The 18,178-nt window shown below is 64.7% G+C and overlaps 1 protein-coding gene across 1 annotated transcript; it reads right to left on the bottom strand.

Annotated features, from left to right (window-relative positions):
- Positions 1–68: 68 nt before the first annotated feature.
- DBNL (drebrin like) lies at positions 69–16,447 on the bottom strand. Its single transcript, XM_086477093.1, has 14 exons — positions 16,365–16,447; positions 15,446–15,501; positions 12,785–12,897; positions 12,232–12,306; positions 11,832–11,978; positions 10,555–10,632; positions 8,569–8,720; positions 6,898–6,952; positions 6,263–6,337; positions 6,020–6,122; positions 3,922–4,071; positions 2,269–2,375; positions 898–1,003; positions 69–208 (listed from the first exon to the last, which is right to left on the bottom strand). The coding sequence occupies exons 1-14, from the start codon at positions 16,445–16,447 to the stop codon at positions 69–71; spliced, it is 1,440 nt and encodes a 479-aa protein (XP_086333219.1).
- Positions 16,448–18,178: the final 1,731 nt, after the last annotated feature.

Genomic DNA, 18,178 nt, shown 5'->3' on the forward strand with positions numbered 1-18,178 from the left:
GACGGAGCGGCTCTGGTCCCCGCAGCCCCCCCCCCCCCCCCGCCAGCTTCCCCCCCGCCCCCCCCCCTTCACTCTATCAGTTCCACGTAGTTGGCAGGGAACATGCCGAAGTGGCCGTCGGGGCCGTAGCCGCGCCACCAGCCTTCGTCGATCATCTCGATGTTGGTGATGATGTTCTCCGGGTCGAACGAGATCTCGGTGTCATCAGCTGGAAGGAGACGGAGCGAGGGAAGGGGGTTAAACCAACCCCGACACACCCCCCCCCCCCCCCCCCCCCAGCACAGCTGGAGATACTGGGAGCCTTCCGCTGGCCCGGGATGCTGGGCCAGGCACGCAGCCCCCCCCCCCCCCCCCCCCATCGGACACCCCCTCGCTTCAAAAAAGGGGTCGGTGACACCGTCAGCCTCCCTGGGGCTGCGCCCGAACCCCTCGACGAGCGTTTTGCACAGCGGGTTGGAAAAAGGCTGGAAAAGGCAAAGGCAGCTCAGCCCCGGCGCTGCGGCGAACGCCCGGGGGTCCCAGTAAACTAAAATATGTGAATAATTGGGGAAAAGGGGCTCGGAGGCAGGAGGCAGCGGAGGGAAGACAGCGAGAACGGGGCGGGGGGGGAATAAAAAGAGGAGCCGACGGCCTCCTCCGCCTGCTCTTCCCGCTCCCGATGGGGGCGGAAGGTGCTTTATCCGGCGGGGTGATGGGCGATGCCTCCAGTCCGGCTCGCTGGGAACAGACTGGGCCCAGCAAACCTTCCAGACAAAGGGACACACACCCCCCCGGAGCGATCGGCGCGGGAGGAGGCGACGGGGGGGGCTCAGCGCCGGCATCGCTCCCCGTCAGAGTGCCGGGAAGGGCCGTCAACTGGGGCTCCCAGTTTGGAGGGAAACCCTCTGCGGGTCTTACCAGCCTGATAGTCGTAGAGGGCCCGGGCACACAGCCCCTTCCCCGCCAGGTCGGGCGGCTGCTCATACTCCACCGAATAGTCGTATTTGGCGTCGTCGGCCGGTTCCTGCAGGGAGGGGAGAGGGAGGAAAGGAGCGAGGGTCGGCGGAGGAGCCGGGCAGCGAGGGTCGGCGGTCCCGGGTCTCGCCGCCCCGACACCCGGGGTGCACGTGGCCCCCCCTGCTCTGCTCCCCGCAGCCCCGCCGGGTTCCCCGTCTGGATCGGGAGGCGTCGCACAGCGGGAACGGCAGGAGAGAGCAGCGGGAGGGAGGAGCACGACACCCTGCGACACCCCGAGGTTTCCATCAGCGCCCCCCGAGCCCCGGGGAGAGATCCCAGGGCTCCCCCCCCCCCCGAATACACCCGCTGCCTCTGGGGGTTTATTCCGCCGGGAGATGAACGCGCAGCGAAGGGGGCAGGCGGCCGGCTCGCCGGCGGGGCTCGCAGACCTCCGGCCCGGCAGCCGGCACCGAGATACCGGCGGGCAGCAGCCGCCGCCAGCCCTTCTGGAAGTCGATCCCTTGGGATCGCCGCGGCAGGCAGCCGTTCCTCACCCCCGCGTTGGAGCTGCACCAGCTCCCACTCCAGTTTCCCCAGCGTTTCTCTCGCATTCCTGTTTCGAGACCTGAGCTGGCTGCTTTTTACTGGTTTTCCGTAGGGAAAGGCTGAGGCAATCGCTCGGCCGCTCTCCCGCTCCTTTTGAACCAGCCGGGCACTTCCAGACAAATTCAAGGTCGAGAAAGCTCAGGATGTTTGAAATTCTTATGGTTTTGGGGCAGAGGGGGGCGACAAGACGGATGAAGAGAGGCGAGGGAAGCCAACGGCCACCCCATCTCCACGGGAAACCCCGCAGCACGACACAGCCCCGCCGCCAGGCGCCGGAGAAGGCGACAGAGCGCGCCAAGGACAGCCGGGCTGCGCCGGCCCCGCGGCTTTTTGGGCGTGCAAAGAGGCAGGAGAAGGAGGAGAAAGGGCTCAGGCAAAGAGGCGGCTGAGCTCGTCTTCCCCTCGCCCCCTCCCGCGGCTCCAGGGATGGGGACGGCGACACCCGGGGTGCGGGAGGGGTGACGGGGGCTCAGCGCCAGCGCCGCTCGCCGGGAAGGGACGCGGCGGCACCCCCCCGCCGGGCGGACGGGGGCTGAGAGCGTGCGAGCTCGGGGCTTCCTCGGTTCCTCCTCGGAGCACCCAGAGGGACGAGAAGCTCCTAAGAAGGTTCCAGCCTCCTCCTAAAAGGTGAGGCAAAGCCACGCTCTCTCCCACGAGGATCCTGGCCAGCTCTCGGGGGCCCTTGTCCCCCTCCCCAGGGTCTTCTGTCCTCCCCCGTGCACCCACCTGAGGGGGTTCTTCGTAGATGGCCGAGGGGTCCGGCGGCTCCTCGTACAGATTCGCCTCTTCCCCGTGGGAAGCCGGGATGGTTGAACTGTACCCGGAGTCTTGCCCTGCAGCAGCAACACACGGCATCTCGCCACGGCGTCCGTCACTGAAACCTCTCCCTGTCCCCTCGCTTGTCCCATCCCTGCCCCAGGCTGAGGTGCCACCAACGTGCCAGGAGCTGGACATGCCCTGCCCTGCAGAGGGGATGGGTCCAGCAGGCAGGAATCCAGGCACGGGGCGAGCAGGGGCTTAGGGAACGATCCGAAGGAGAAGGGAGAGACCCAGGGTCTCGCTCCAGACGAGCCATTTCCAAGCTGCTCCTCGCGGGGAGCGCCGAGCGCGACGGGGAAGGCTCGGGGAGAGACCCGGGCCAAGAGCAGCATCTAGTGGTGGCTGCAGCCTGGGGACCGCCCAAGCTCGGCCAGCCTGGCCACCAGCTCGTCCCCGGCCACCAGCTTGTCCCTGGTCCCCAGCTCGTCCTTGGCCACCAGCTCGTCCCCTGCCACCAACTCATCCCCGGCCCCCAGCTTGTCCCTGATCCCCATCTCATCCCTGGCCCCCAGCTCATCTCTGGTCCCCAGCTCGTCCCCAGCCCTCAGTTCGTCCACGGCCACCAGTGTGTCCCTGGCCACCAGCTCATCCTTGGCCACCAGCTCATCCCTGGTCCCCAGTTCGTCCCCAGCCCCCAGCTTGTCCTTGGTCCCCAGCTCATCCTTGGCCACCAGCATGTCCCTGGTCCCAGCCTGTCCTTGGCCACCAGCTCAACTCTGGCCCCCAGCTTGTCCCTGATCCCCAGCTCATCCCTGGCCCCCAGCTCATCCTTGGCCCCCAGCTCATCCCCGGCCACGAGATCATACTGGTCCCCAGCTCATCCCTGGCCCTCAGCTCATCCTTGGCCACCAGCTCATCCTTGGCCACCAGCTCATCCCTGGCCACCAGCTCATCCTGGTCCCCAGCTCGTCCCTGGCCCCCAGCTCGTCCCTGGCCCCCAGCTCGTCCCTGGCCCCCAGCTCATCCTGGCTCCCAGCTCGTCCCTGCCCCCCCGTCACTGGGGTGGACGGGGGCAGCAGCGTCACAAGCCGCTCTGAAACAACCGCTGGGTTCGCTCCACCACAGCAAATCTACTCCTGGCTGCAGCGTTTCGCTGAGCGCCCTCACTCGAGGGGGTTGGGGTTGAACCAGGCACACTTGGGCGTGTTAAAGGGGGAAACGGCAGCTTGGGGGTCGTTTCCCAGCTCCCACCTCCCTGCAGCAGAGCTCGGGACAGGGCGACGAGCAGCCCGGCGAGCTGGGGACAAGCCAGCAGGGACGTGACACCACCCAGCCCTTCGGGGACACGGCAACACCTCGGGGCCACCCACGGGTGCACGGAGAGACCTCCTGGCTGCAGCCAGCCCTCCTCCAGACTCGCTCTTCCCACCCAAACCGCTCCTCCTTCCCCACCCGCAGCACCGCGCTCCCGTCCTCTCCGGCTGGAGACAAAACCCGGCGGGTTCCTGGCCTGAAAGATCCACCCGCGCTCCGCCGAGGAGCTACCGACCGATTTGGGGGATCCTGTTCGGAAAGGCGAGGCGAAAAGCTTCGGTGGAGCAAGGAAGCAAAGCCACGTACCTGCTGCGGGTACCGGAGAGGCTGGAGACGTCCCCCAAGCAGAGGAGGGGGTGAAGGAGGCTGGGGGAGCATCTCGGGCAGGAGAGATGGGAGAGGCAGGACCCGGCACGGAGTTCACCTCCTTCTGCAGGAAAGGGCTGCGAAGTTTGCCTGGAAAAGGAAGGAAAGGCGGTGCAGGAGCCGGGCAGGCGACAGCCCCGTGACTCCCCCGGAATCCCAGGAGTTGGTCACCCAGGGGTGCTGCCGGACGCTTTTTTGCCTTAGGAACCCACCGCCCGCTTCTCCTCCTAAGCAGGATTTTCCAGCTCTAATCCTGCTTGGGGAAAACAAGTTTGTCCACGGGTTACAGCAGCCAAGCAAAAATAAAATTTAAAAATGTCCTGGGTTACAGTGTAAAATGTGCCAAAAGAAAAAAAATATATTCTATGACCATCTTCAGGAGCTGTTGAGACCAGGTGGGGTGGTGCTCCCTGCCTCCCCCCTCTGGACTATCTCCTGTTCATGGGCACAACAATGCCTTATCGCCTGACCCATCGGTAACTCGCTCCTGGGCTATCTCCTGTTCATGGCCCATCAAGGAACTGCCTCACGACTCCCCATCCCATGGTGAGATGCTCCACCCGGGGTGGGGGGGGCGGGGAAGGAGCCAAGCAGTCCATGCTAAATAAAAACTGAGATCTCGAACACCCTAGCAGCCTTTCTTCCACTGGATTCCCAGAGGAGTTTTTCCCCCCACTGGAGTTCCAGAGGACAAGAGCTACCTGCCGACCACTGGACCTTCGGAGGAAGACCAGACCCTTTTGCCTGATCGCTGCTTCCACAGAACTACATCCATCGCTTCAGGAGGACTGCAGCCAGCATCTTATCGGACTGCTACTGCCACCCTAACAGGGTGTCAGGTTGTATTCCTGACTCTGTCAGTGTAAACCAGGGGGTTGTTTGTTTTTCCCTGCCTTGTGTTATATATATATATATATTAGTAAAGAACTGTTATTCCTATTCCCCATATCTTTGCCTGAAGGCCCGTTAATTTCAAAATTATAATAATTTGGAGGGAAGGGGGTTGCACTCTCCATTTCAAGGGAGGCTCCTGCCTTCCTCCACAGACACCTGTCTTTTCAAACCAAGACAAAAAAAAAAAAAAAAGCGCCAGCATTTGGGGGAGGAAGAGTCGCTGGAGGACGCCCCCCCGCCGCTCCCCACGGTGGTTTTTGAGGCACCCTGAAGTTCACAGGTATTAGGACCAGCAACGGGGAGAGGGGGGCGATTCAAACTGGTCGCTGCAGGAAGCCAGCGCAGGAGGGAAGGATTTGCTGTTATCTCCCCCATCGAAACGAAAGGGCTCGGAGCCAAGGAGCCAAGCCCTGCCCAGCGCCGCGGCGAGTAAGCGCCGCGACTCGCCGGCCGACCCTTCGCCCGCGGGTTTTATTGGTGCTGGGGCATTTCTTTCCCTTTCCTCCATCGAAAACCACCAAATACCAGCACAAACGAGGGAAATCCCGTGATGTTTAAACGGCAAGAGAGGTATTTTCCCAGCGTGGCATCTCGCCCTGTCCCGCCGGTGGCTCGCCTCACCCAAGGGAGCGCGTTTGCGCCCCTATCACCAATTAAAAAGCGCTTATTCCAAATGAATTCAAGCTGCTTTCAAGGAGGCTGAGCCGAGGAGGGGGGATATCACGGGCTCCCAGCGACTTCCTCAGCCACTTTCAGCTTTGGTTTTCAGGGCTTCCTGGTTTCTAGCGGACGGACCAGCTCGAAAGCTCCGGCTTGGTTCAACCAGGGCACAAAAACGGGGTGGAGTTTAGGGCAGTCAGGACCGATTGTGCCCGTGGTCCCTTTCTGGCGTTCACAGACTGAATCTGCAGTCTCAAACCTGAAATTTCAGCGTCCCAAGCGGAGCCAAAGTACGGAAAACCCCGGCCTCGGCCGCCGCGGCGAGAGCCGTACCACGGAGAACGTCGCACGAGCCGGGTGCGCTGAGCGCCACCCGTGCTCAGCCCCAGGGGCGACGCCCCCGTCCCAAACACACGCTCCCCTCCGCCGGCAGCACGCCCCGCAGGGGCCGGGGCCCGGCGCCCGCTGCACCCCTGCGCCGTACCTGGCTGCGAGGCCGCCCCCGCGTCCGCCGGCGCCGCCTTCTCCCTCTGCTTGAAGATGTCCCGGGGGTTCACCGCCCTCTGCGCGATCAGCGACGCCGCCTCCTGCGAAGGCCAAGAGCCCCCCGACCCCGTGCTCGAGGCGCTGCAGCCGGGAGAGGGGGAGCAGCCCGGGGTGGGGAGCCCGAGCCCACGCAGCCCCCCGCACCTCCCCAGCCAACCCCTCGGGCTCCCGGCAGCCGTACCTGGGCTTTCTCCACCGACTCGCTTCTCTTGAAGCCTTTCCGCTGCCGGGCCTCGTACTCGTCAGCTTGTTCCTTCTGCAGCACGAGAGAGGGGCTGCTACAGCCTCGGGGGGCGCCGAGCCAGCCCCCTCCTTCCCCAGCTCCCCCCGCCTCCAGGTCCGGAGGAACGGGACCGAGGAGCAGCCCCGGCGATGGAGGGTGGAATGGGAAGGCAACCCCTCGGAGCTGGGAGATGCAGGAGGTTTTGCTGGGGTGAGGGTAAGGCCTTGGGTCCCTCCAGCGTCCCCAGGCTCGGCTCCAGAAGGAATCGGAACCTCCGCTTTCCCCGGGGGCTGCGGGCGGAGCGGCCGGCGGGAGCGGAGGGGTAAAGCGAGACCCAACGAAACGGAAGCCCATCCAAGGAAATCGAGGATGGAGCACGAGACCTGGAGGACCAGCCCGTGGCACCTCTCCTGTCACAGCGTGTCCGTGGGTCTTCCCACGGCCCCCACCCGCCGTGACGGTGCCCCGGGTGCTCCTGCGTCACCCTCCTGCCTCTGCCCGCAGCGCGACCCGCACCACGGCCCCCCCCCCCAGTCCCCTCCGTTGTGGGGGGTGCGTGAACCTCGCCTTGGGGGGCCCAGACTGAAGCTCACCCACTGCTGCTGCTCCTTGTCCCTGCTCTCCGCCTCCTGCTGCTGCTGGAGCCTCCTGCGGTGACAAATGACAAACTGGGGTTAAGGAACGGGCGCTTTGGGGACCTCACCCTGATGCAGCTACACAGGGAAGGAGCGAGGGAAGGAGCGAGGGAAGGAGCGAGGGAAGGAGCGAGGGAAGGAGCGAGGGAAGGAGCGAGGGAAGGAGCGAGGGAAGGAGCGAGGGAAGGAGCGAGGGAAGGAGCGAGGGAAGGAGCGAGGGAAGGAGCGAGGGAAGGAGCGAGGGAAGGAGCGAGGGAAGGAGCGAGGGAAGAGCAAGGGAAGGAGCAAGGGAAGGAGCAAGGGAAGGAGCAAGGGAAGGAGCAAGGGAAGGAGCAAGGGAAGGAGCAAGGGAAGGAGGAAAGGAAGGAGCAAGGGAAGGAGCAAGGGAAGGAGCAAGGGAAGGAGCAAAGGAAGGAGCAAGGGAAGGAGCAAGGGAAGGAGCAAGGGAAGGAGCAAGGGAAGGAGCAAGGGAAGGAGCAAGGGAAGGAGCAAGGGAAGGAGCAAGGGAAGGAGCAAGGGAAGGAGGAAAGGAAGGAGCAAGGGAAGGAGGAAAGGAAGGAGCAAGGGAAGGAGCAAGGGAAGGAGCAAGGGAAGGAGCAAGGGAAGGAGCAAGGGAAGGAGCAAGGGAAGGAGCAAGGGAAGGAGCAAGGGAAGGAGCAAGGGAAGGAGCAAGGGAAGGAGCAAGGGAAGGAGCAAGGGAAGGAGCAAGGGAAGGACGTTGCCCCTCGCTCCCGGGGTCACAGAAGGAGCCACAGGCCGCCCTCGGAGCCAGGCAGGGGGCAACAGCAAGGGGAAAGGGGCAGAGCAGCAGGAGCTGCTTCAACTAGTGGGACCAAACTGGGGCAATCTCTTCCTTCAGGGGCACGGCAAGAGCAGCCGCACGGAGGGGCCGGGCCGACGTCCCCATCGGAGCCCCGGGCAGGAAGGCAGTGCCCGCCGCCGCGCGCAGGGGCGAGCTCCGCCGCCCACCGAGGTCACGCCGGGCGCCGGGAGGAAGGAAATCCGCAGAGGGAGCCCCATGCCGGTCCCCGCACACACCACCTCCTCTCTGCCGGGCTCAGAGCCCTCCGCCAGCCAGCCCGGACCACCGGCACCCCGCCGGCAGTAGCCACAGGCTTCAACGATGGGTTTCAGAAGCCCCCCGCAAGGGGAGGGCTTGGGCTGGGGGGCGGGAGCCGCGGGCAGGGGGACCCACGGATGACGCCGGACGAGCAGCCAAGCTTATCGGCGGTTTGGCCAGGGGGATGACGCTTTCTCCGGCCCAGGGTGTGGCTGGGGAGCCCCCAGGGCAACCAGACCAGCCGGGCCAAACCTCACCCCCGCTCCGAGGCGGTGCAGGAGCGGATGGGTGGCACTGGGACTACTGGGAGGATGGGACCTGCGGCAGCGGGGGCGGTTGGGCTGAGCCTGTCGAGGCGGATCCCGTCTGTTCCAGGAGTTTTCCTGGAATCGCAGCAGCCGGGAACGGGCGGGCGCGAGCCGGCAGGCAGGGGCTGGAGGGGGGACGGCAGCTCGGAAGAGGGGGTGACACGGGCGCACAGCAGCACCCCAGAGCAGGGCCGAGAGATCCCGGAGAGCGGGACGGGCGCCGGGCACCGCTACAAACCCTGGCCGGGGACAGGGACTCACTTCTGGGCTTCGATTTCGTTGGATCTCGCTTTGTATCTCTGCTCTCGCCCCGCCGCTTCCTGCAGCTCCCGCTCCCGCCGCTCTCTCTCCAGCCGCTGCCGCTCCTCCTCCGCCCTCCTCTTCTCCTCCAGCCGCCGGTTTTCTTCGTCTTTCTAAGGGAAAACGTGCAACGAGCCGTGGGTTTAATCCTGCCAGCTCAGAGAGTGAAAAAAAAAAACCCCAACAACCCAGCTCTTGGCACGCCGCGCTGTGCCCCCAGCCAGCCCTGCGGAGCTCCTGGCGTCTCCCCGGGCACACGGCACCAGCGCTTCTGCAGCCTGAAGGTTCATCCCGTATTACCCAGAATCACAGAATGTCAGGGGTTGGAAGGGACCTGGAAAGATCACCCAGTCCAACCCCCCTGCCAGAGCAGGACCACCCAGAGCAGGTCACACAGGAACGCGTTCAGGTGGGTTTTGAATGTCTCCGGAGAAGGAGACTCCGCCACCTCTCTGGGCAGCCTGTTCCAGGGCTCTGCCACCTTCAGAGTAAGGAAGATTTTCCTTATGTTCATGTGGAACCTCCTGTGCTCCAGCTTGCACCCGTTGCCCCTTGTCCTGTCACTGGCCATCACCAAGAACAGCCCAGCTCCACCCTCCTGACACTCGCCCTTTACGTATTTATAACCATTGATGAGGTCACCCCTCGGTCTCCTCTTCTCCAAGCTCAAGAGACCCTCATGAGGGAGATGTTCCACCTCCTCCATCACCTTCGTGGCTCTGCGCTGGACTCTTCCCAGCAGTTCCCCGTCCTTCTGGAACTGAGGGGCCCAGAACGGGACACGCTATTCCAGATGGGGTCTCACCAGGGCAGAGCAGAGGGGGAGGAGAACCTCTCTCCACCTACTGACCACCCCCTTCTGATACACCCCAGGATGCCGTTGGCCTTCTTGGCCACGAGGGCACGTTGCTGGCTCATGGTCATCCTGTCACCCACCAGGACCCCCAGGTCCTTCTCCACAGCGCTGCTCTCCGGCCTGTGCTGGTGCGTGGGGTTGTTCCTCCCCAGGTGCAGGACCCTACACTTGCCCGTATTGAACCTCATCAGGTTCCTTCCCCCCCCGCCCAGCTCTCCAGCCTGTCCAGGTCTCGCTGAACGGCAGCGCAGCCTTCTGGCGTGTCAGCCACTCCTCCCAGTTCAGTATCGTCAGCAAACTGGCTGAGGGTCACTCTGTCCCTTCATCCAGGGCGTTGATGAATATATTGAACAGTACTGGTCCCAGTACCGACCCTGAGGGACTCCACTAGATACAGGCCTCCAACTAGACCCTGTCCCATTGACCACAACTCTCTGACTTCTTTCCTTCAACCAGTTCACAACCCACCTCACTACCCGGTCACCCAGACCACACTTCCTCAGTTTAGCTGCGAGGATGCTGCGGGAGATGGTGTCAAATGCTTTACTGAAATCAAGATAAACCACATCCCCGGCGCTGCCATCCTCTATCCACCTGGTTGTGTCTTCACAAAAGGCTATCAGGTTGGTTAAACATGACGGCCCCTTGGTGAAGCCACGCTGACTGCTCCTAATGACCCTCTAATCCTTGATATTAGGGCTGAACCCACGGCAAAACGGCCCTGTAAAGCAACCTGCCTGGGAAGCAAACCCAGAGCAGCCTTGTCTTGCTGTTCAGCCTTGGAGAGGTGCCTTCAGAAAGCTCAAAACCAGCCCCCTCGCCCAAAGAGAGTTTGCCTCGACCCCTGCGCCCGTCCCAGCCGCCCGGAGTCAATCCGAGAGGAGCCAAGAACGCACCTCGCTCTTCCAGGCTGATTTCCCTTGCGCCCCAGGGCAGCAGGGTCCCTGCCGCCAGCCCAGCCCCGCACGGCTCGAGGTTCTCCGCAGGAGAGCCCAGGCGAGGGAAGGAAAAACCAAGGAGAAACCTCCTGCTGCCTCCGAACGCCTCGTCCTACTCGTGCCTGGCTGCTGGAGGGAACCCGCAGCACTCACCTCAGCTTTGGCCCAGAAATTATCTTTATTGACTCTCTTGATTTCAGACATCGCGTTCGTCTTCTGGTAGACGGAGCCCTGGGGGAGGCAGAAGGCGGCACACGTCAGCGGCAGGCACGGAGCAATCCCCCGGGTTTTGCCCTTCCTCTGCAGAAATTTGTCCCCGTGGCTTTTTGGCAGCTTTTTCCTGCTGCTACGGGATGGGTTGGACCCTCTGGGCCTTCCCCCGGCCGAAGCAGCCAGCCCCACACAGCCAGGGGCCAGCGGGCTGCCTTGAAAGGCTCCACGGAAGGGGGTCAGGATGAAGAATTAAAAATCCAGAGACACTTTGGGATAGAACAGAGCAGCCAAACCCGCCCGGCCCCACGTTCGGCACAGCCTGGGCTTTGGCCGAAGTTACTACAACCTGCTGCTTTGCCCCGGCCTTTGCAGAAGGGCTGGCTGGAGCCCAACCATGCCAAACCCAGGGACTTCCAGCCCGGTTTTCCTCTCGCCTCGAGTCGTGAAAGCGTTGGGGGAGGCCAGGCTGGAGCAACCAGCAAAGAAGTGACCAAGGGTGAGGCGGGGGCGGGGAGGGGGGGGCAGCCTGGTGCTGCCACAGCAAAGCGGGTCGTGCAGGAGCTCGGGTTTGCTCGTCACCCACACCCCGGAGCAGGGTCAAGCGTCGCAGGGCACGTGCAGCCGAGCTTCTCCTTCGCACCGCTGAGAAACCTCGCTTGCTGGGGGGGGGGGGGGGGGGGGGGGATGTGTCAAAAAAAAAAAAACCCCAACACCTTCCTCCAGAACATTTCCACACAGACAGAAAGGAAGTTGCTGAGGCCTCCGGCCTCGCAGCACCGGGGGAAGTTTCCATCTGCGAGCGGGTCCCGACGGCGCCTGCTCCCTGCGCCACGGCCCCGGAGGAGCCCCAGGCCTCGCAGCTACTCTGCAGAGGGCAAAGCTGGAGCTGGCGTGGCCCTAAAACCCTGAGGAGAACCGGAGGGGGGATCAGCCCTGCTCAAGAGGAAGGTTTGGGGCCTACGGAGAGGAGAGCCCAGGCTTATGGTGTGGCGGGGGGGACACCTCGGCTCTGCCACCGCCCCCTGATTCACTTTGCAACGAGCCAGAGAGAGGAACCGGCCCCTGGGCAAAACCACCGGTGCTTGCACGGCCAAAGCACGGGGAGCCCCTTCCCCCGCAGGGGGACGGTGGTCCCAGGCTCTGCCCCTGCCCCACTGCGAGCCCAGAGGGGCCCAGAACAACCCCCCACACACACACCCCCCCGGGAGCCAACTCACCACGGGAGCTTGAGGGCCCGAGTCCTGGAACTTGCTGCTCTCCTTGTGGAAGTTGTAGTTGGCCCCCGAGGCCTTGGCCACCTTCTCCATGATGAGGTCGGGCTCCACGTCCTCCTCGGCACGAGCGTTGATGGTGACGTGAGCCCCCTGGGCCAGCCGAAAGCCCGCGCCGGGGGTGAGGGGGCAGCTCCAGGAGCCGCCCGCCCCCACCGCGCCGCTTTGGGGAAGCCCCGTCCGCGCTCCCCGAGCTCCCGAGGGAAGGGAAAAGGCTCGGGTGAGAACGGGAGGTCACCCCTCGCGCTCCTGGGCTATCCGAGTCCCTCCCCAACCTCTCCCGGCCCCGGTCCTGCCCGCAGCCGCCTCTGCGCCCCCCGAAAAAAGCAGGGAAGGGGGAGCAGACCTTGAGGAAGGCGGCTACGGTGCTGACGTGGTTGGCGCAGGCTCCTTTCCTCACGTCGTTGACGCCTTCGCCGGTCTGCAAAGAGAAACCACCGGCGCCCGCTCGCCAGAAAGTTCCCGAAAGGCTGGGTTTAGAGCAGCCGGATCCCAGCCCGCGAACCGCCCGCGGCGAGGGCTTCGAGGGGGGCTTAGGGCGGAGGAGACCCCCCTCTGCAGCCAGCGCTGCTCGGAGGGACGCGGCCAGCCCCCTGCCCGGGGACAACGGGGCTCCTGCTGGTCCTCAAGGGCTTCACTCGCCCCAGCCGAGACGGGGTCAGAGCCGGGGGCGAGCTGCGCGGCCAAAGAGACGCCACGGGGAAGCGAAGCCTCGCCGCCCGCGTCCACGGGGTTCGGACCCCGCACCCCCTGCCGTGGGCACGGCCCGTCCTCGGTGCCGCAGCTCGGTGGAGGGGATTCCACGTTCCGGCTGCCGGCAACCAGGATTCCGGAGATTTCTCCGGGATTCCTCTCCCCCAGGTTCCTCCCGGGCAAGGTGGAGGCCTGTCCCCACTCACCCAGTTGACGAGGACGTATTTGGGCAGGCCGGAGTTGGGATCCTTCACCCGGCAGAAGGCATACATCACCTTCCCGCTGTTGAGCTCCTCCACCATCTCCTCCAGGCCCCCATCTGCCCCGGGGGAGAGAGAAAGGAGGTGGTGTAAGACGGGCAGAGCGCGTACACGGGGTGGGAAGGGGCGAGCCTGCAGCCTCCTGGCTGCTTCAGTATTCCCTGGAGAGGATTCCTGTCAGACTGGGAGTTGTCCTGCACCCGCGGCATTTCAGACCCCTCGGGTTTTCCCGGCTCGTTGGCGCAGGAGCCGAGCCTCAGCCCGCTCTCACCCACACCCCCCATCCCCAGAGTTCTTCTTCCTCCTCAGACTTTTGCTGCCACAAGCACGAACCCACGTGTGGAAAGATCCCGGGTCTGTAACGCGAGTCAAGGGGCGACGGAGAAGGGAAAGGAGATGCCCACGTGCCCCAGGCTAATCAGAGGCTTTAACCAAACTCTGCCACACGAAACCACGCCGCAGGTTCCCTCCACCGCCGGGCAAACAGCTCGGTGAAGATCACGAAGGTCCCAAGAAGCGGCGGCGGAACGGGCTGCTCCTTGTCACTGTCCCACCTTCCGAGTCCGGGGGCGGCTGCGACGCGCCCCGCTTCGTCAAACGGGAAATGGAGAAGAAACCAAGAGGCTGGCGCCGGGGAAGGTCACGCAGGAGGAACCTCCCGCCCTCCGCTTTCCTAAACCCAGCTCCAGGCAGGTCTTTGCAGGGGCTGCTCTCAGCTACGAGCTGGGGGGGGGCGAAGGGGGGGACCCCACCTCTGCGCAGAGGGGGAAAACCGGTGCAAGACGGGCGAGCGGCGGGAAGCGCTACCGCAGCATCGCTCCTGCTAGACGGGCGGGCTAAAAACCTACCAGAAAAGGAGGAAAAAAGGCAAAAAAAGCGCCTGCTCTCATTTCAAAAAAATGCCCCCAGACCACGATTCCTCCTCCTTGGTTTGTCCGAGCCCTGAAAAGCAGAGAACGAGCGACAAACCCCGTTGCGCTCCGCGCTGCAGCAGGACCCGAGATCGGTTTCTTCTCGGCAATTAAATATTTATGCTTCGGCTCTAAATTTGGCCCGGCGGTTTCCCAGCCTGGCAGAAAAGCTGCAGGCTGGAAGTCCAAAGCCGGGAGCTCTCGCCAGGCGCCGGGAGGGCCCCGGGGCTGCGGGTTTGCCGGGTCAACGTTTAACGCGGGCGCGGAAGGACACGAAGGGAAGTGCTGGGAGAGGCAGAGCTCTGCGGAGCCGCCGGGGCTCCGGTACCGGCGTTACCCGGCGCCTAACTCAGCTGGGTCCAGCCTGAAAACCGCGCAGGGCTTTTAATTTACACCCAAAACTCGCCGAGCAGCTACCACCGGCGTGGGCACCATCGGCGGCTCGGCAAGAGCCTTCCGTCGGACGCAGAGCCGCGGCACCAAACCGCCCGCAACGGCGGCTCCGGCAAAGCTGCCCAGAAACATCTCACCTGCCCGCGGCCACCGCAAGAGCTCCGTGGGCTGCGAGAAACGCTGGCCCGTGAGACAGGCAGGCGGCGAGGGGAGGCGGCCGGGGGGATGCAAATCGAGCGAGCGGAGAAACCTGCCCGGGTGCGTCGCTTTCCGACAGCTTTAGCTTTGCATCGCGGAGGTTTGGGTGGGAACTGGCAGCCGGTGAGGGAAAAAAAAAAAAAGGAAAAAAAGAAAAAAAGAAGTCCCACGAAGCGGGGAACCGAAGAAAGAAAAGGTGTTTCGGCAGCAGCAAGCTGGGAAACACCAGCTCCGTGGTCCTTCCTTCATCTTGCGGATCTAAAATAGTTCAGGACTGCAAAGAGGTGCAAGGGCCTGAACTTTGGATGCTTCGGAAAAGAGGAAAAGGAAAAGGGCTGGAGAAGGAAAGGGCAGGAGAAGGCAGAGGGAAAGGAAAGGGAAGGCAGAGGGAAAGGAAAGGGAAGGAGAAAGCAGAGGGAAAAGGGAAGGGCAGGAGAAGGCAGAGGGAAAAGGGAAGGGAAGGAGAAGGCAGAGGGAAAAGGGAAGGGAAGGAGAAGGCAGAGGGAAAAGGGAAGGGAAGGAGAAGGCAGAGGGAAAGGGAAGGGAAGGAGAAGGCAGAGGGAAAAGGGAAGGGCAGGAGAAGGCAGAGGGAAAAAGGGAAGGGAAGGAGAAGGCAGAGGGAAAAGGGAAGGGCAGGAGAAGGCAGAGGGAAAAGGGAAGGGAAGGAGAAGGCAGAGGGAAAAGGGAAGGGCAGGAGAAGGCAGAGGGAAAAGGGAAGGGAAGGAGAAGGCAGAGGGAAAAGGGAAGGGAAGGAGAAGGCAGAGGGAAAGGAAAGGGAAGAAGGCAGAGCCCCCGTGCGCCTCCCTCGCCTGCCACCGAGGCTCTTCTCTATTTCCCTCGCACAGAAACTGCACTGAACACCCCGGTGCTGAGGGGTGAGAACGGGCTCAGGGGTTAAACCCAAAAACCGCCGTTTCCCACCGCGGGAGCTGCTGCAGGCGGAGGCTGGATGTCACCAGAAGCAGCGAGGGACAAAAGCCAGCCAGCCCAAAAGCCAGCCAGCCCAAAAGCCAGCCAGCCCTCGTGAGCTGAGCCCTGCAAACAGCCCCAGCCTCGGCCGGAGGTGCCAGGAGAGGGGGGGGGACACGGTCCCCAAGGTGCTCACCTCCGGAGCCGGCCACGCGCAGGTCATTGCTGTTGCCTTCGTAGGTGAACAGAGCCCTAAAATCGAGCCAGAAGCCGAGGGTTTAGGGTTTGTCCAGCCCCGCTGAGAAACGCTCGCCCCAAACCTTCACGCCCCCTCAGCATCTCCTCTCCTGTGCACCCCAAAAGCTGCCCCGTGCCCACGGCGCCCAGCCAGGGAGCCCAGACCCCCTGACACCCCCGAGGCACACACCTCCACAGGGCCCCCCTGCCCCACGTCCCGGATACGTCCTGATCCCCCCCAGACACCCCACATCCTCCCCAGACACCCCCACACGTACCCCTGGTGCCCCTTATACACCCCACACCCACCCCCCAGACACCCCCCACCCCCCTAGACACCCCATACCCACCCCCCCAGACACCCCCACGCCCTGATCCCTCTATACACCCTACATCCACCCCCCATACCCTGATCCCTCCTACACCCCCCACACCCCCCCAGACTCCCCCACACCCCCCTATACACCCCCCATCTCCCCCAGACACCCCCCACCCCCCATCCACCCCCCATTCCCCCCTCCAGACACCCCCACAGCCTCTGACTGATCCCCTCCCCCCGCACATCCCCCCCAGCCCTAAACCTTCCCCCACGCACCCCCTAGAACCCCCCCAACCCCCCCCTCCGCCACATCCCAGGTTCCCTTCCACCCCCCCCCCCCCATCCCCAACCCCTCAGATCCCCCCTAGGCACCCCAACCCCTCCTCCCCCCCCCCCTCCCTCGACATCCTGATCCCCCCCTCTACCCCCCCCCCCCATACACCCCACAACCTCCCTCCCCGGCACCACCCCCCCCCCCCCCGGCACCCCCCAATCTCCCCTTGCAGACCCTCCCCCACCCCCCCCCCCGGCCCATCCCCTCCCCCCCCCCGCCCCTCACCAGTCCGTGGGGCTCCCCGCCGCCACCACCCGCCCGTAGGCCTCCTGCAGCGCCCGCCCGTTCTTGCTGAGGTTCAGCGCCATGGCAGCGCCCGCTCCCGGCCCCCCCCGCGCCGCCGCCGCCGCCGCCGCCGCCGCCGCCCTCCGGACACGCCCCCCCCCCCCGCCCTCCGGACACGCCCACTTCCCCCCACCGCCCCACCGGGACACGCCCCCCCCCGCCCCCCCCCCGCCCCCCGCCCCACCGGCGCTACCTGGACCGCCCCGCAGCCGCCCTCCGCCCCGCCCCCGAAACGCCCCGCCCCATGGACGGCCACGCCCACGGCCACGCCCCGCTCCTGGCCCGTTCACGCCACGCCCACGAACCGCCACGCCACGCCACGCCCCCCCCCCTCCCCCCCCCCCCCCGGCCCCTGGATTGCACCACGTCACGGGACCCACGCCCCGCCTCGGGAGCATCGCGCCACGCCCCGTCCCAGGAAGGCTCCGCCCCCGCCCCGCCCCTCGCGGGAATCCCCGCCCCCCGCCTCTCTCTCAGGCCCAGAAAAACCGGGATTTTCCCCAATTTCCCCCTTTTCCCCACCCCAGGAGCGGGAGGGGGCCTGGGGTGGGGGTCCGGGCGGTGTAGCAGCTTTGAGCCCGGAGCTTTCTGGGGTGCAAATGCGCCTCGATTTCACCCAAAATTGCCCCAATTGTGGTCCCTGCGATGGGACACAGCCGGGGGGGGGGGGGGGGGGCAGCAGGGGCCTGGGGGGGATGGGGACAGGAGGTGGCTCCGAGGTTGGGTTTGATGAGCCCCCCTGGGACCCCCGGTTTGGCCCCGGGGACAGCGGTGGGCTGGGTTGTCTCCTTGGGGGGGGGGGGGCATGGAGGGAGGGGGGTGGTCCCCAGTGTCCCCAGCTCCTGCGGGAAAGGGAGCCTGGGGGTGGGAGGTGGTGAATGGGGTGGGTGAGGGTCCCAGGGGGGCTGAAGGTCCTGGGGTGGCTGAAGGTCCCAGGGGGGCTGAAGGTCCTGGAGTGGCTGAAGGTCCCAGGGGGCTGAAGGTCCTGGGGTGGCCACGGGTCCCAGGGTGGTTGAAGGTCCCAGGGGGGTTGAAGGCCCTGGGGTGGCCAAGGGTCCTAAGGTGGCTGAGGGTCCATGGGCAGCTGAGGGTCCTGGGGTGGCCAAGAGTCCCAGGATGGCTGTAGGACATGGGACTGCTGAGGGTCCTGGAGTACCTGAGGGGCCCAGAGTGTCCGAGGGCCCTGGGGTGGCCAAGGGCCATGGGCAGGCCAAGGGTCCCAAGGAAGCAGAAGGTCCTTGGGTGGCCAAAGGTCCTGGAGCAGCTGAGGCTCCTGGGATGGTTGAGGGTCCCATGGCGGCTGAAGGTCCTGGGGGGTGTGATGGTCCCACCTTACACCCCCCAGCTGCACCACCTCACTGGCCAGGCTTACTTCCACCCGTCCCATCCGCGGCAGCGTCCCCCTCCCAGTTCCTCCCCGCTGTCCCCACTCCAGAGACTCATTTTTTCAACCAACCACCCCTGGATTTCCCAACCTCCGCTCCCTTCTCCATCTCCAGCCTCACGGGACTCCCATCCCACCACCATCATCTCCTCCATCTCAGGGACCTCCCATCCCACCATCATCTCCATCTCATGGACCTCCTGTCCTGCCATCATCTCCATCTCGGGGACTCCCATCCCGCTGCCATTATCTCCTCCGTCTCATGGACCTACTGTCCTGCCATCATCTTCATCTCATGGACCTCCCATCCTGCCATCATCTCCATCTCATCCCACCATCATCTCCTCCATCTCATGGACCTCCCATCCCA

This window comes from Leptosomus discolor, chromosome 23, assembly GCF_034619465.1.
Source record: "Leptosomus discolor isolate bLepDis1 chromosome 23, bLepDis1.hap2, whole genome shotgun sequence".
Lineage (NCBI taxonomy): Eukaryota > Metazoa > Chordata > Aves > Leptosomiformes > Leptosomidae > Leptosomus > Leptosomus discolor.

Bases quoted from the DNA above. Each gene is read 5' to 3' on its own strand.
- DBNL (XM_086477093.1), bottom strand. From the start codon at position 16,447: ATGGCGCTGAACCTCAGCAAGAACGGGCGGGCGCTGCAGGAGGCCTAC. The intron at 15,502-16,364 runs GTGAGGGGCGGG...GCTCGATTTTAG, and splicing joins GCGGGGAGCCCCACGGACTG to GGCTCTGTTCACCTACGAAG. The intron at 6,953-8,568 runs GTGAGTCCCTGT...TTGTCACCGCAG, and splicing joins AACGAAATCGAAGCCCAGAA to GAGGCTCCAGCAGCAGCAGG.